This window comes from Scyliorhinus torazame, chromosome 3 (assembly GCF_047496885.1).
Source record: "Scyliorhinus torazame isolate Kashiwa2021f chromosome 3, sScyTor2.1, whole genome shotgun sequence".
NCBI classification, from domain to species: domain Eukaryota; kingdom Metazoa; phylum Chordata; class Chondrichthyes; order Carcharhiniformes; family Scyliorhinidae; genus Scyliorhinus; species Scyliorhinus torazame.
In genome coordinates, this window is record NC_092709.1 from 234,465,283 (window position 1) to 234,479,619 (window position 14,337).

Sequence of the window (14,337 nt, forward strand, 5' to 3'; positions counted from 1 at the left end):
CTTTACTGAGGCAAAATATCAATCAAGAGAGGCAATGTGGTTGGTGAGCACAAAAAAAGTGTTCTGATCACAAACCTGTAATAGATTTTACTTCGCATTCTAAAAACATTAAAATGAAGTGTCGGAGACAGGCAAAGGCATTTAGATAGGGAATTAAGATCTTGCAGCTGCAAATGATAGGGCAATAGGAGGGTTATAATATAACGTTGAGAGGAAGGGCTGTTGTGCTGAAGAGAGTAGAGACATGAGCATTGCAACTGCAAAGGTTTTGAAACCTGGGGGAGAGAATTTCAATTTTGAAGCATAGGGATCCAGAGCCAATGCTGGCAAGAAGGAAGGGGGTGATGTGCGAGCTGGACAGGACATAGGTTTCAAGTTTTGAATGAACTGACCTCGAGGGTGGAGTGTAAAACACTGGCCAGGAGAGCAGTGTCGATGTTGAATCTGCAGGTGACAGAAGTATCAACGAGTATTTCAGCAAACAATGGGCAGAAGTTGCAGAGTGGAGAAGGGGATAGTGGGAAACAAATCAAGTGCTGGTCGAGGTTGAAGTAGTAGGTCGCCACTGTAATTGGAGAATATCAAGTCATGAGCTCAGTCCAGACACGTAGGACATCATGGGTGAGAAGGTGAGGGAGTCTTCGGAGTGGGCTGGAGGCGATGAATTCCCAATTCTTGGATGGAGGAAATTGCTGTTTATTTCATAGAATTTAGAGTGCAGAAGGAGGCCATTCGGCCCATCGAGGCTGCACCAGCTCTTGGAAAGAGCACCCTACCCAAGGTCCACACTTCTACCCTATCCCCATAACCCAGTAACCCCACCCAACACTAAGGGCAATTTTTGGACACTAAGGGCAATTTAGCATGGCCAATCCACCTAACCTGCACATCTTTGGACTGTGGGAGGAAACCCACACACACACACACAGGGAGGATGTGCAGACTCCGCACAGGCAGTGACCCAAGCCGGAATCGAACCTGGGACCCTGGAGCTGTGAAGCAACTGTGCTATCCACAATGCGACCGTGCTGCCCCAAGGCAGGCAGTTAAACAAAGCAGCAAAAGAGGCCAAGAGAGCTGGTGTGGAGACGAGCTGGATTTTGTTGACCAATTGTTCCAAATGATGTCTGTAAGGAGCAGCATGTAAATGAGGATCAGGGCATAGGCAACAAACATAGTAGGCCATTTAGCCCATCGAGCCTGCTCCGCTATTCAACTAGATCATGGCTGATCAGCTATCTCAACACAACGTATTGGCTATTGACCCCAAGGAGGCATAGGTAAGGTTATGATAGGGCAGAAAACTGGTGGGATTCAAATAGGGAGTTGAAAGAAAAACAGGGCACAGATTTGCAAGGCAACAACTCATTCAAGGAATTTAGAAATTAAAAGGAGGTTTAAGCTAGGGCAGTAGCTTGCAGGCTGAAAGGGGTTGAGGTTGGGTTGAAGACGGATTTTAAAAATGGACGGTAACACTTCCTGAAGATACACAATTTACAATATTAGTCGATATGGGGGTGAAAAAGGGAAATTGATGGGCAGCAATTCAAGAGGAATGGGGTCAATGGAGCAGACTGTAAAGTTGCATGGAAGAGACATGAAAGAAGCATGAAAGAGAGAAGCCAGAGATGCAGCTTTGCAGCAACCATGGAAGGAAGCAGATGATTTCAATCTTAATGCCAAAGAAGTCAATAAGCACCTCACATTTCTGGTTAGAGGCAAGTGTGAAGGAGAGAGTCTGAAGAAGACAGCCAAAGTGAAGCAGCTTGGGGGGGGTGGGGTTGCTGACAATAATAGAACTACTTAATTTCCCTAGTTAAGATTTAGAATGTATCTGCCACAAAATTAGGTTTCATTACTTCTAATTTAACTCTAGAAATTTGGCAACTGATGGATGCTACAATTATCTTAAATGCTCTTTGGAACGCCACGCACAGATCGCACAAATAGAAAATATATTTTCATTTGACATAAGTTATGGTTTTTGTCAAAATTTAATTTATACGGCATCAGTTTATAAAGTTAATGACCCCAAAAGACCACAGTATCATTAACAAATAGTACTGTTGTATTGGCAAAAGCAACACACTAATCTTGGAATCATTATTGACCATGATAATTTTTCAGGATGGTTCATATGCTGCATTTTATTTTATGGGCAGTGGCAATACCAATCATTTTTAAACAGGGTGCATCCAATAATATAACCACAGGGCATTAAATTAATGTGATTATTTCCCAAAGCATTCACTTCAGATTCAAAGGGACAAAAATTCTCAGTTGACCCAACGACCCTGTAGTGCCTATCTGGGCAAGATGAGATTAAGGAAATCTGACTCAAGGAGACAGATTCATTCAAGTTCTTCTAAACAACTGACCAACTATTGGAATTGAAAACATTTGAAGAGCGACAGGGAAAAGGGATCAGGTGAGTTGCTTTTACATGAACCTCCTTCTGTGCTACAATCATTGTATGATTTTGGGCACGTATGTTTTCCCAAATATTCTGGGTAGAAAAAAAAAGGTGCTGTTGTGTAATAGATCTCTTACTGCATTAAGAAAAAGAACATGCTCCAAAGAAATTTTAATGGTAAACGCCAACCATCTTTTCACCTGCGATGATTGTGGTGCATATTGAAAATATATGAAGTTCCCAGTGGAACAGAAGACAGTGGGATTTAAAGATATTTTTGGAGGAAGGGGGAAATAATACTTACATCTAATTGAATGAGAATTACATCCTCTCCATTCTGGACCTGCAGTTGAGGAATAGCAGGCAGCGCATCCTGGGATGCTGACATAGCCAAGACAACAGCCAATGCCTCCTCCTCCTCTGCTTCCATCTTTTCTTTGCATTTCTGATTCTGATCAACATCATCATTGTAGGTACAGTCAGTCTCTGTCCTCTCGGGAGAAAGTACGGCAACTTCAGATTTAAATGTAACAGTACTATCGCACATAGGCATTGATGCTTCAAGCAAATCTTCCATACTAGAGTTCAGTTCTGCTGAAGTATCCAGACGAAAAGTATCCTCCACTGGAGTGAATACAGTTTCATCACTAGGAATAACTGGATTGCTACTGCAGTGGTCACTAAGTTCGAGATCTTTTAGTTCAAGCATCATACAGCTTCTGCTCAATTCACATGGAGATTTCCCTGCTTCATTCGGGCATGGCCTTGAAGCTTTTGGTCTGTGGATCTGACTGGATGCAGGGGGCCGTGCCTGGGTAAAACCTGGAGATGGCTTTTCAGTCTCTCTACCTCCAGTGACATCCTTAGAACAGTTGCTTTGAATCTGAAGAGAAAACTTCCGCTGTGCTTTTGGGGAAGACAATGCAAATTTGCTAGGAACAAAACTCTGAGGTCTTAGTTTGGAACCATCAATAGTTGTTTGTCCAGCTAAAGGACTTGATGATGATGATGGGGAAGGCAAAGATGGGAAGGAAGGTTGGGAATGATTTAACGACGTCATTGATGAATATGAATTGACACATTGACTCAGTGGCCTGGGACGTGCTTGAATGGCTGTCTTTGGTTGTTCACAGGGCACTGTTGTCAATGGAAGTCTTGTAGACAAAATATGTCCTAGGATCTCTCCCATTTCATCTGGGTTAACACCAAATTTAGGATCACGATCAGGACTTGACATACTTTTTATTGCTCTTCCAGATAATTGCACAGTGTTCACTGGAGAGTTGCTTTCTGTGGCATATGGAGAGTTCTGTGGTGCTGAGGGTTCTACAAAACTATGTCTTCTTTCCATGGTTTCTTCGTCCTCTATACCTAGTTGAATGGTTTCTAGAATGTCCATTTCCTCCGCTATAGCCATCAAGCGCCGCCGCATACGGGTGTAATGCGTTGAGCTGGTTACACTCAGCATGTGTATAAGTTTTACAAAAACATGAGGCACTCTTGCAACCATCCGCGCAGCACTGAGAAAGACTCTCCGGGACATTTTCCCAACCATTGAATGGGAATTGTCAATCGACTGCAGTGCAAAGTTCAAAAGTGACAGTAACTTCTTGTATCTAGAACACAAACCGGAATAGCGTAAGAAACAAGAACTTGTTATAAGCCATTTCTAAGCTGTTTGCAGAGAGAAACTTATAAATCATAGGTTTTAAATATGTAATGTTCATGCTTTGAAAAGATGCCTTGCATTGCATGTGGTTAAGGAAACTTTTTCCAACACATTAGGAATTGTAAACAGTAGTAAAGGCTGTGAATCCTCAACTTTTAACTTAAAGTCCACTTAAATTTCACTGTTCTCAGGTCTTACAATAGAAGTCTTCAAGAACTGCATATATGGTATTCTAATAGCTTTATAATGATTAGCACAAAGCTATCACAAATTATTAGAGGGATTTTTGGGCCTTAACACAATTTAGTTTCAGAATTTTACAGCACAAAAAGAGACCCCTCAGCCCATCACGCACCTATCTATTCTAATCTCCTCTACCCTCCTTTCAGGCAGTGAGTTCCAGATTCCCATCACCTTCTGGGTGAAAAAGACTTTCCTCAAATCCCCTCCAATTTTCCTGCTCTTTATGTTAAATTATTTCCCCCTGGTTATTTACCCCTTTACTAAAGGGAAAAGTCACCCACCCTCAAACCCAACTATACCACCAAAATCCACCTAGCCCCTCAACTGGAATTTTCTCAAATTTTTTGAACATCCTCCCCAGTTACACACATTTTTCCTCGTGCCTCTATAAAACTCACTTGAATATTTTTCTAGATTAAAAGATGCTACTATAAATCCATGTTGTTGTACAGTAAAGTAGAATTCTTAAAAAGCAGCCAGCGCCCCCAACTGCGGCTCTACAATGACCATAGTTCAGGGTTCTCTCATGTATAATACTTGCAACCTCCAGCTTTTATACAGGACCCCTGCTTCTGTATTGTGTGCTTCAAAAGGCAAATTATGGATCATCAACATTTCAACCAATACAACCCATCCTATGTGCTGTGTGGCTGGCTCAATTTTTTTTAATGCATTTTCCTTTCTACATTGCACTACAGCACATCATTGTTGGCATGGCTAGCAAGTTTCAAACTTCTTTCAACATGCACCATAAAAGAACTTCCATTAATTATTTTGTTCTACTGCCAATTTAATGCATTTCTATGGCAACCCTTGCATTTTGTGTGAACTGCAACTTCTTAGGCTTAACTTTGACAGACTGGTTATGGTTACAATAATAAACGGACAGATGCAAAGGAAACACATTTAAGCTACTCATTGAGCCAGTACATCAAAATAGGATCCTACAAAATTAACAGTAAAAGTCTACTAATGGCAGCCAGAGTACATTTGTAAAAAATAATTTATTGCATTGCAGAGCAACGCTCATCTGCCAGAAGCTGGCCATGTGAGCACTAGATCACTGCTCCTTGCTCAAGTCCCCCATTAAATACAAGTGTCAGTTGGCCTAAAGCAGGCATGTCTCCTCCCTTATAACCAGTGGACTTGAAGTTCATGATTTGTGAACTAATATTTGGCAGCAACACCGGAGGTTTTGTAACTGGTTCACTATTTAAATTGCACACCGTCGGCCGGATTCTCCGTTCCGGAGACTAAGTGTTGACGCCAGTGCAGGATTTGTGGACTTCCATGACAGCAAAACTGGCACTGCACGTGAACCGATTCAGCGACTGTTAAGGGTCTAGCCGACCGGTGTCACGTGGAACAGAATCGATTCCAATGAGAAGCTGTGCCGGATTTGCAACTGATACTCAGGAGGCTGACAAGCCGCATCCGTGTATGCACACTTCACTCCCCACACACACATCCCAGCCAACAAGATGGCACCGGTTGGGCTGGAGCCAGAGAGTACCGAGGGTGGTGGCCTGGGGAGGACACCCATAAGACCCGTGGCCCTATGTTCACAGTGGGCAGTCAGCGGTGTGCTCAGCTGCCTTGCAGGCTGCGGCAATGGTATTCCGTGCCAGTTCACCCCTACCCACAGCCCACCTCCTGGCCACGCTACCCCCCCCAGCCCTGGCAGAGGTCCCCCTCTGCTAGCAGCACAACTGTCAGCAAACTATGGCGATGTTGGACACCTCCCCTCTCTCCCGCAGCAGCCACCGTGTCTTTTAAAAGCACAAGTGACTGCGCTGTCGGGAATTCGGCCCATTGGAGGCGGAGAATAGTAGAGGCCCTGGAGAATACCGGGTTAGGCACGCTAATGATATACTAAGGGTGTTTTCTGTACGTGAGTTCTGGAATGCGTTGACGCCATTGTCGAGATGACGGAGGATTGCGATTTGGCGTGAAAACAGCATTCGCTGCAATTTTGGCGCCGTAACCGATTCTCCGCCCAATCATGTTTCCTGATTCCAGCATCGGCCGACGGAGAAACCCGCTTCAAATATTTATCAATGTTGACAGCTGCACATAAGTCAGCAAGCTCATGCATAATACTGGAGGAAGTTAGCTCCCTAATGATAAACCACAAACTACGTAAATTTTAAAAATAAAAGCAGGACATTGAAAAATACTGTACTCGGCAGAATCTATATGCAGCTGTGAACATCAACTCAAATATCTTAAAACTGTTGTCTCGATGTAAAATACATATACAGACAATGTGAGGGCAATAGAAAAGAAATACATTACCTTTCTAGCACAAGTTCTGTTTGAGCAAATGGACCCTCACTGCCAGAAACAATGTGAGGATAGAATTCAGCTGGAAATTCCAGTAAAAGTCTGTCAATGAGACACAGACGGCCAAGCAAAGCCTGCCAATTGGTGGACTCTGTTGAAGTGCCCAGAATACAGTTTAAGACATAGTCAACACCTCCAACCCCAAGGGATTCTAGAATGAAGAGAAAACAATCGTGTTATAATTAGCAACTGGTCGCATTACACCAACCAGAGTACATCTCCTTTATCCAGGCAGTCTTCTATCTTCCATAAAATTGTCAAACTCATGTCACAAGGAAACTTTCAATTAATTTGCTTTGGTTTGTGTAAAAATTTCTCATGGAACTTCAAACCCTGTTTGATGTCCATATACATACATACATAGATAACGTTCCAACAATCCTCTGCCCACTAGGTTGGTGACCAATTAAACCAGGTTAGTTGGGCATGACTTTCCATGTAGACTGTTTTACGATAGTTCATACTAGTTAGAGTGCTCAGTAATCATCTCTGATAGATTCACTAACAATAAACTAATAATAATAGCTTATTGTCACAAGTAGGCTTCAATGAAGTTACTGTGAATAGCCCCTAGTCGCCACATTCCGGCACCTGACAGTTCTTGTAGTTTCCTGGTTTCTTCCTTTTTTCTTATATACTAGTGACATTTCCAAATTAAAAAGGCTCAATTCCCAAATCGAGTGCTTGGGAAAATTATGACCAACACATGAGCAGCTCATTCCAATTCACATCAACTTTTTTCTCATGCCGTCAAAGTTTACCTTAACTGAATTTTAATTATTTACGACTCTTTCATCCTCTCAAACCGGAGATCAAATTCAATCATGTTACAGTCACTATTTGCAAGATGTCACTTTACAACTAAGGTGTTAACTCGTTTTAGTTTGTTGTGCATCACTCATCTAGTATGGTCTTATCCTTTATTACTTCGAAAACACATTGAAAATGTATTTGAGAGCTTTCATGTACAAAGTTAGTTGCCTTTACTACCAAGCCACTGTTTTTTGCCACATATTTTCAGAATCGATATCCCATTATAATGACAGTTTCAGAGAAAGGATTCTCCAGACACATAATAAAATCATTGTCAGGTGGCCTCAGCCAACAGTGACAATTACTGGGGTACATTTTAGTGAACACTGGAGTCTAACTATCCATGTTCGTATGCATGAAGCTGCTATCACGTGTGTTGATGCTTTATTGCCCCAAGGGAGCCATCACAAACAACCACGCTTGACCTTATCCTCACAATGTTCATGCCCATTACCAACAGAGGCAGCTCAGCTGCAAGAATCCTGCCTAATATCTCCACCTTCTCTGGGATGAGGAGTCTAATTTTGCAGCATCTCTACTGACATATCCAGCTTAGACAAACTAAGTTTTAACCAAGATCATGGAAGAAATTTCCTGATCTGTATAGAGCACTATGATTTATACATTTTTGTCGATGATATTCGCTTCTGCAGAGGCAGAACCATATCCATTATATACTGCCCTGTAAACCATATCCATTATATACAGCCCTGTAAACCATATCCATTATATACAGCCCTGTAAACCATATCCATTATATACTGCCCTGTAAACCATATCCATTATATACAGCCCTGTAAACCATATCCATTATATACAGCCCTGTAACTATCACCAACTGCTTGGGTGGTATCTGATTTCTACAGCTGCACTGCCACATCTATGAAAAAAATTACAACAATCCATTCACAATTTCAGAAAGATTCGCAGTTATTCCCAACATTACTTAATGATCAATTCATGCTGTATCCTCTTAAACTAAAGGGACTAATAGTTTTGTTTCTAAGCCATGAGACAGTTTAAAAAAAAGTTTATCTGAAAAAATGCTTACACAAAGATACAGCACTAAATACGCAAATAATACCAACTGTGTCTTGCCTGATTTAAGAATTTCTCTGCTCACAGCAAGCTCTCCCGCTTGGCCTTTACACAATTCCAACAGTGTAGAAACAGAAAGCTGACTTGTACGACTAAAAGTAAATGCAAAAAAAGTGATAATGTAGGTGTGTACATACCGTTGCTTTTCTAACATAAAAATCACATTTTTATTTCTTAATACTTGTACAGTTTATATTAGAACAAAGTTTACATTCAACAAGGTAAAATGTAATTAACATTTTGAAATATAGGTCAACTAAACACACCTGAAAAGTAAGTTTGTAGTTTCTAGATGTGCAAACAGCTTTGATAAACAGCTCAGTTATTGCTACAAGCCAGTTATTGGCGTCATCAAATCAGCATTAGTTGGAAGATAAAGCCACAATTATAAATATTATGGCATAAAAATATTTTAGTTCAGACACAAATTTAATGTAGGATATTTTTAAAAATTGATAATTCTGGTAAATACTAGAAGAATACTTCAAGATTCAAGCAAATAAGCTGGTGATAAAATAACTAGATTTACATTTAACGTGCCAAAAGCCCCACTGCAGAAAATCTAGATAGTTTCTGAAAAATCAACATTTTACTTTGTATTACTACCGTTAGGGTCGTGAAGCTGCCAATACTTGCTAGCTGTTTTAAACTTTTCAGCTTTATTGGCAAAATGATAAATATAAGGAAGAAAAACAAAGAAAATGAACTGTGAAGAGTTGAATTTGAACTGTTGAGCAAAAAAATTGCAATTTGGATTGAAGTAGGACACAGAATTATTATAATTGGAAAAACAACCAGAGAGGATATCAGAATCTCTTTCTTTACAGATGTTTACTGTGATCTGGAAGTCATTGCCTGAAAGCAGCACAGTAACCTTCCAAAAGGATTTAGATAGATACTTGAAAAAGAAAAAAACTGCAAGGCTATGGGAAAAGAGTATGGGAGTGAGTGGGTCTAATTAGACAAGTCTTTCAAAGAGGGTACAAGCATAAGCTGAATGGCTTTTTGCACTGTACGATTCTAAAAAGGAAGCTGTGTAGTCTCTGTAGAGAGCATTCATAGACCATGGGCATCAATTTGACTGACTGAATGAAAAAAAAACAACTCGAAGCAAGTTCTCTTCAGGTTAAGTATCAATAACGAAACACCTTTATGGGAGAAATTAGAGCATTTAATAATGCAGTTGCAGACTTCCGTTTGCGGCTATGCCTAGGTAGGTCGCACGTGCGGCAGCTCCCGCCAAGAACAGACTTTTGGGCCCTTTTGAGGAGCCCCAGCGGCACTTGTACGACGGTTCCCAGTGTGGGAAAGTGATAGTAAGGTTCCCCCAGCACTGTATGGAGTGGAGCGATCAAAAAAGTGGTTTTGGAGCAGCGAAGAGAAAGCAAGATGGCAGCTGGTGGAGATCAAGCAGCGTGGGCACAGTGGTCGTGGGAGCAGCAAGAGTTCCTTAAAAACTGCTTTGCGGAGCAGAGTGCAGAAATGCTGGAGCCAATGAAGGAGTCGATCGAAAGGCTGGTGGAGACCCAGAAGGCCCAAGGGGCAGCGATTCGAGGTGCGGCAGAAGGCCTCAGAGAACGAGGAGGAGATTTTGGGCCTGGCGGTGAAGGTGGAGGCGCACGAGGCGCTACACAAGAAGTGGCAGGAGAAGTTTGAGGACCTGGAGAACAGGTCGAGGAGGAAGAATCTTCGGATTCTGGGTCTCCCTGAAGGAGTGGAGGGGTCCGACGCTGGGGCATATGTGACTTCAATGCTCAACATGCTGATGGGTGCGGGAGCTTTCCCGAGGCCCCTGGAGCTGGATGGGGCTCAGAGTCCTGGCAAGGAGGCCAAAAGCCAAAGAGCCGCCAAGGGCTGTAGTGGGAGGTTCCACCGCTTTATGGACAGAGTGCATCCTGAGATGGGCGAAGAAAGAACAGAGCAGCAGGTGGGAGAATACGGAAATCCGTGTCTACCAGGACTGGAGTGCAGAGGTGGCCAAGAAGAGGGCTGGTTTTAATCGAGCCAAGGCGGTTCTCGATCGGAAGGGGATGAAGTTTGGAATGCTGCAGCCAGCGAGATTGTGGATCACGTTTCAGGACCGTCACCACTATTTTGAGATGCCAGATGAGCCGTGGACCTTTATTCAGACTGAAAAGCTGGACTCGAACTGAGAGTTTGTTGTGGGGGGGGGGGGGGGGGGGTGTTTACTGTATTTTGGGGGTGTTCTTCTTCTGGTTTCAGGTTGGGAAGAGGGGAAATGGGAAGGGGTGAGTGGATATGATGTGGGGGCTGTGTGAGAGTGCGGGCGCCGGTACTGTAGGGGGCAGGTGCCCACTGATGAAGGGGGGGTTGGAAGCCCGGGGGGGGGGGGGGGGGGGGGGGGGGGGGGGGGGGGGGGGGGGGGGGTTGGGGCGAGGTCGCAGAAAAAGGAGCTGCGCCATAGGAGACAGGGCCAGCTCGGATAGAAAGCGCGGGCTATTTCCCGCACTAAGGAAGGGAGGGGTGGTGCTAGAGGAGAGCTCACATTGATCGACAGGGGGAGGTGGGGGGATTCCCACACTGGGGGGGTTGTTGGAATGGCGTGAGTGGCCAGGGTCAGCAGGAGTCAGCTGACTTACTGGAGTGTAATGGGGGGGGAGCAAAATGGCTGGACGGTGATCTGGCTTTGGGGGGGGGGGGGGGGGCTGGGTTGCTGCTGTATTGGCCAAAGGGGAGCTGGAGGTAGAAGAGGGAGTCGGGGCGGGAATCCACCGCCTGGGGGACTGGAGGGCGCGGGCAAGTGGCTGGCCTAAAAAAAGGGATGGCTAGTCGGCGGGGGGGTGCAAGTAGCCCCTGATCCGGCTGACAACCTGGAATGAGGGGGGCCTGAATGGGCCGGTCAAGAGGGCCCGGGTGTTCGCGCACTTAAAGGGACTGAAGGCAGATGTGGTCATGCTCCCAGGAGACACACTTGAAGGTGGCAGATCAGGTCAGGCTGAGAAAGGGATGGGTAGGGCAGGTCTTTCACTCAGGGCTTGATGCGAAGAATAGAGGGGTTGCTACACTGGTGGGGAAGCGGGTGTCATTTGAGGCGATGAATATTGTGGCGGATAATGGAGGTCGATACGTGATGGTGAGTGGTAGGTTGCAGGGGACGCGGGTGGTACTGGTGAACATATATGCCCCAAATTGGGATGATGCCGGATTTATGAAACGTATGTTGGGTCGGATCCCGGATCTGGAGGCAGGGAGCTTGATAATGGGGGAGCACCGGACCGTTCTAGGTCCAGGACGGGTAGGGGGCTGGCTGCGGCCAAGGTGCTCAGGGCGTTTATGGACCAGATGGGGGGAGTAGATCTGTGGAGGTTTGCCAGGCCGGTGGCCAGAGAATTTTCTTTTTTCTCCCACGTCCATAAAGCCTATTCCCGGATAGATTTCTTTATAATGAGTAGGACACTAATCCCGATAGTGGAGGGAATGGAATATTCGGCTATAGCCATCTCGGATCACGCCCCGCATTGGGTGGAGCTGGAGGAGGAGAGGGACCAGCACCCGTTGTGGCGCCTCGATGTGGGACTGTTGGCAGATGAGGTGGTGTGCAGGCGGATCCGGGGGTGTATTCAAAGATACATGGAGGCCAACGACAACGGGGAGGTGCAGGTGGGGGTAGTCTGGGAGGCTCTGAAGGCCGTGGTTAGGGGAGAGCTCATTTCCATTAGGGTCCATAGGGAGAAGAGAGAGAGGAGGGAGAGGGAGAGATTGGTGGGGGAGATATTAAGGGTGGACAGGAGCTATGCAGAGGCCCCCGAGGAGGGACTGCTTAGGGAGCGACGAAACCTCCAAATGGAATTTGATTTATTGACCACGGGAAAAGATGAGGCGCAGTGGAGGAAAATGCAGGAGGCGCTGTACGTGTATGGGGAGAAGGCGAGCCGGATGCTGACACATCAGCTTCGTAAGAGGGAGGCAGCGAGGGAGATCGGTGGAATTAGAGATAGAGGGGGGAATACGGTGCGGAGTGCGGTGAGAATAAACAAGGTATTTAGGGATTTCTATGGGGATCTGTGGTCTGAGCCCCCGAAGAAGTGCGGGATGCGGCGATTCTTGGACCAACTTCATAGAATTTACAGAGCAGAAGGAGGCCATTCAGCCCATCGAGTCTGCACTGGCTCTTGGAAAGAGCACCCTACCCAAGGTCAACACCGCCACCCTATCCCCATAACCCAGTAACCCCATCCAACACTAAGGGCAATTTTGGACACTAAGGGCAATTTATCATGGCCAATCCACCTAACCTGCACATCTTTGGACTGTGGGAGGAAACCGGAGCACCCGGAGGAAACCCACGCACACACGGGGAGGATGTGCAGACTCCGTATAGACAGTGACCCAAGCCAGAATCGAACCTGGGACCTTGGAGCTGTGAAGCAATTGTGCTATCCACAAGGCTACCGTGCTGCCCCCAAGGTTCCCGAGGGTGGAGGAGGAGCAGGTGGCTGGTTTGGGGGCGCCGATTGGGCTGGAGGAGCTGGTTAAAGGATAGGGGAGCATGCAGGTGGGGAAGGCCCCGGAACCAGACGGGTTCCCGGTTGAATTTTACAGAAAGTAAGTATGTGGACCTGCTGGGCCCGTTGCTGGTGAGAACTTTTAATCAGGCGAGGGAGGAGGGGACCCTGCCCCCGACAATGTCCCGGGCGCTGATCTTGTTGATTTTGAAGTGGGATAAGGATCCATTGCAATGTGGATCGTATAGGCTGATTTTGCTCCTCAATGTAGACGCTAAATTGTTGGCGAAGGTGCTGGCTACGAGGTTTGAGGACTGTGCCCCGGGGGTGATCCACGAGGACCAGACGAGGTTTATGAGGGGCAGGCAGTTAAACACGAATGTGCGGAGGCTCTTAAACGTGATCATGATGCCCTCAGTGGAGGGGGAAGTGGAGGTAGTGGCGGCTATGGACGCAGAGAAGGCCTTTGATCGGGTGGAGTGGGAGTATCTCTGGGAAGTGATTGTGAGGTTTGGGTTCGGGGAAGGGTTCATAAGATTCATAAGGTTCATAAGGGTTATATAGGGTCCCAGTGGCGAGTGAGGCTACGAACCGGCCGAGGTCGGAGTACTTTAGGTTGTACCGCGGGACGAGGCAGGGGTGTCCCTTATCCCCCTTGTTGTTTGCACTGGCAATTGAGCCGCTGGCCATGGCACTGAGGGAGTCTAGGAACTGGAGGGGATTGGTCCGGGGGGGGGGGGGGGGGGAAACACACACCGGGTGTCATTATATGCGGATGATCTGTTGTTATACGTTGCAGACCTAGTGGAGGGGATGGCGGAGGTTATGCGGATCGTTAGGGAGTTTGGGGACTTCTCGGGCTATAAGCTCAACGTGGGGAAGAGTGAGCTGTGTGTGGTGCATGCGGGGGACCAGGGAAGGAGGATAGACGAGCTACCGCTGAAGAGGGCGGAGAGGAGCTTCCGCTACCTGGGGAGGTGTTAAAGAGTAAGTGGGAGGAGGAGCTCCACAAGCTCAATTTGACACGGTTGGTGGAGCAGATGGAGGAGGACTTCAAGAGATGGGATATGCTGCCACTCTCCCTGGCGGGTAGGGTGCAGTCGGTTAAGATGACGGTCCTCCCGAGGTTCCTGTGTGTGTTCCAGTGCCTGCCCATCCTAATCCCCAAGGCTTTTTTTTTTTTAAACGGGTAAGCAGGAGTATTATGGGATTTGTATGGGCGAATAAGACCAAGGGTGAAGAGGGTGTTTTTGGAGCGGGCCGGGGGGGGGGGGGGGGGGGGGGGGGGGGGC

At 46.1% G+C, this 14,337-nt stretch overlaps 1 protein-coding gene across 3 annotated transcripts in view; it reads right to left on the minus strand.

Moving 5' to 3' along the window:
* Positions 1-14,337, minus strand: part of map3k1 (mitogen-activated protein kinase kinase kinase 1, E3 ubiquitin protein ligase) — a 130,943-nt gene that overhangs the window by 19,836 nt on the left and 96,770 nt on the right. For all 3 annotated transcript variants that reach the window (XM_072497005.1, XM_072497004.1, XM_072497006.1), the window contains exons 12-14: positions 8,580-8,671; positions 6,621-6,819; positions 2,718-4,029 (exon numbers count right to left, since the gene is read on the minus strand). In XM_072497005.1, coding sequence (XP_072353106.1) covers positions 2,718-4,029; positions 6,621-6,819; positions 8,580-8,671 — 1,603 coding nt within the window. The remainder of the gene's footprint in view (positions 1-2,717; positions 4,030-6,620; positions 6,820-8,579; positions 8,672-14,337) is intronic.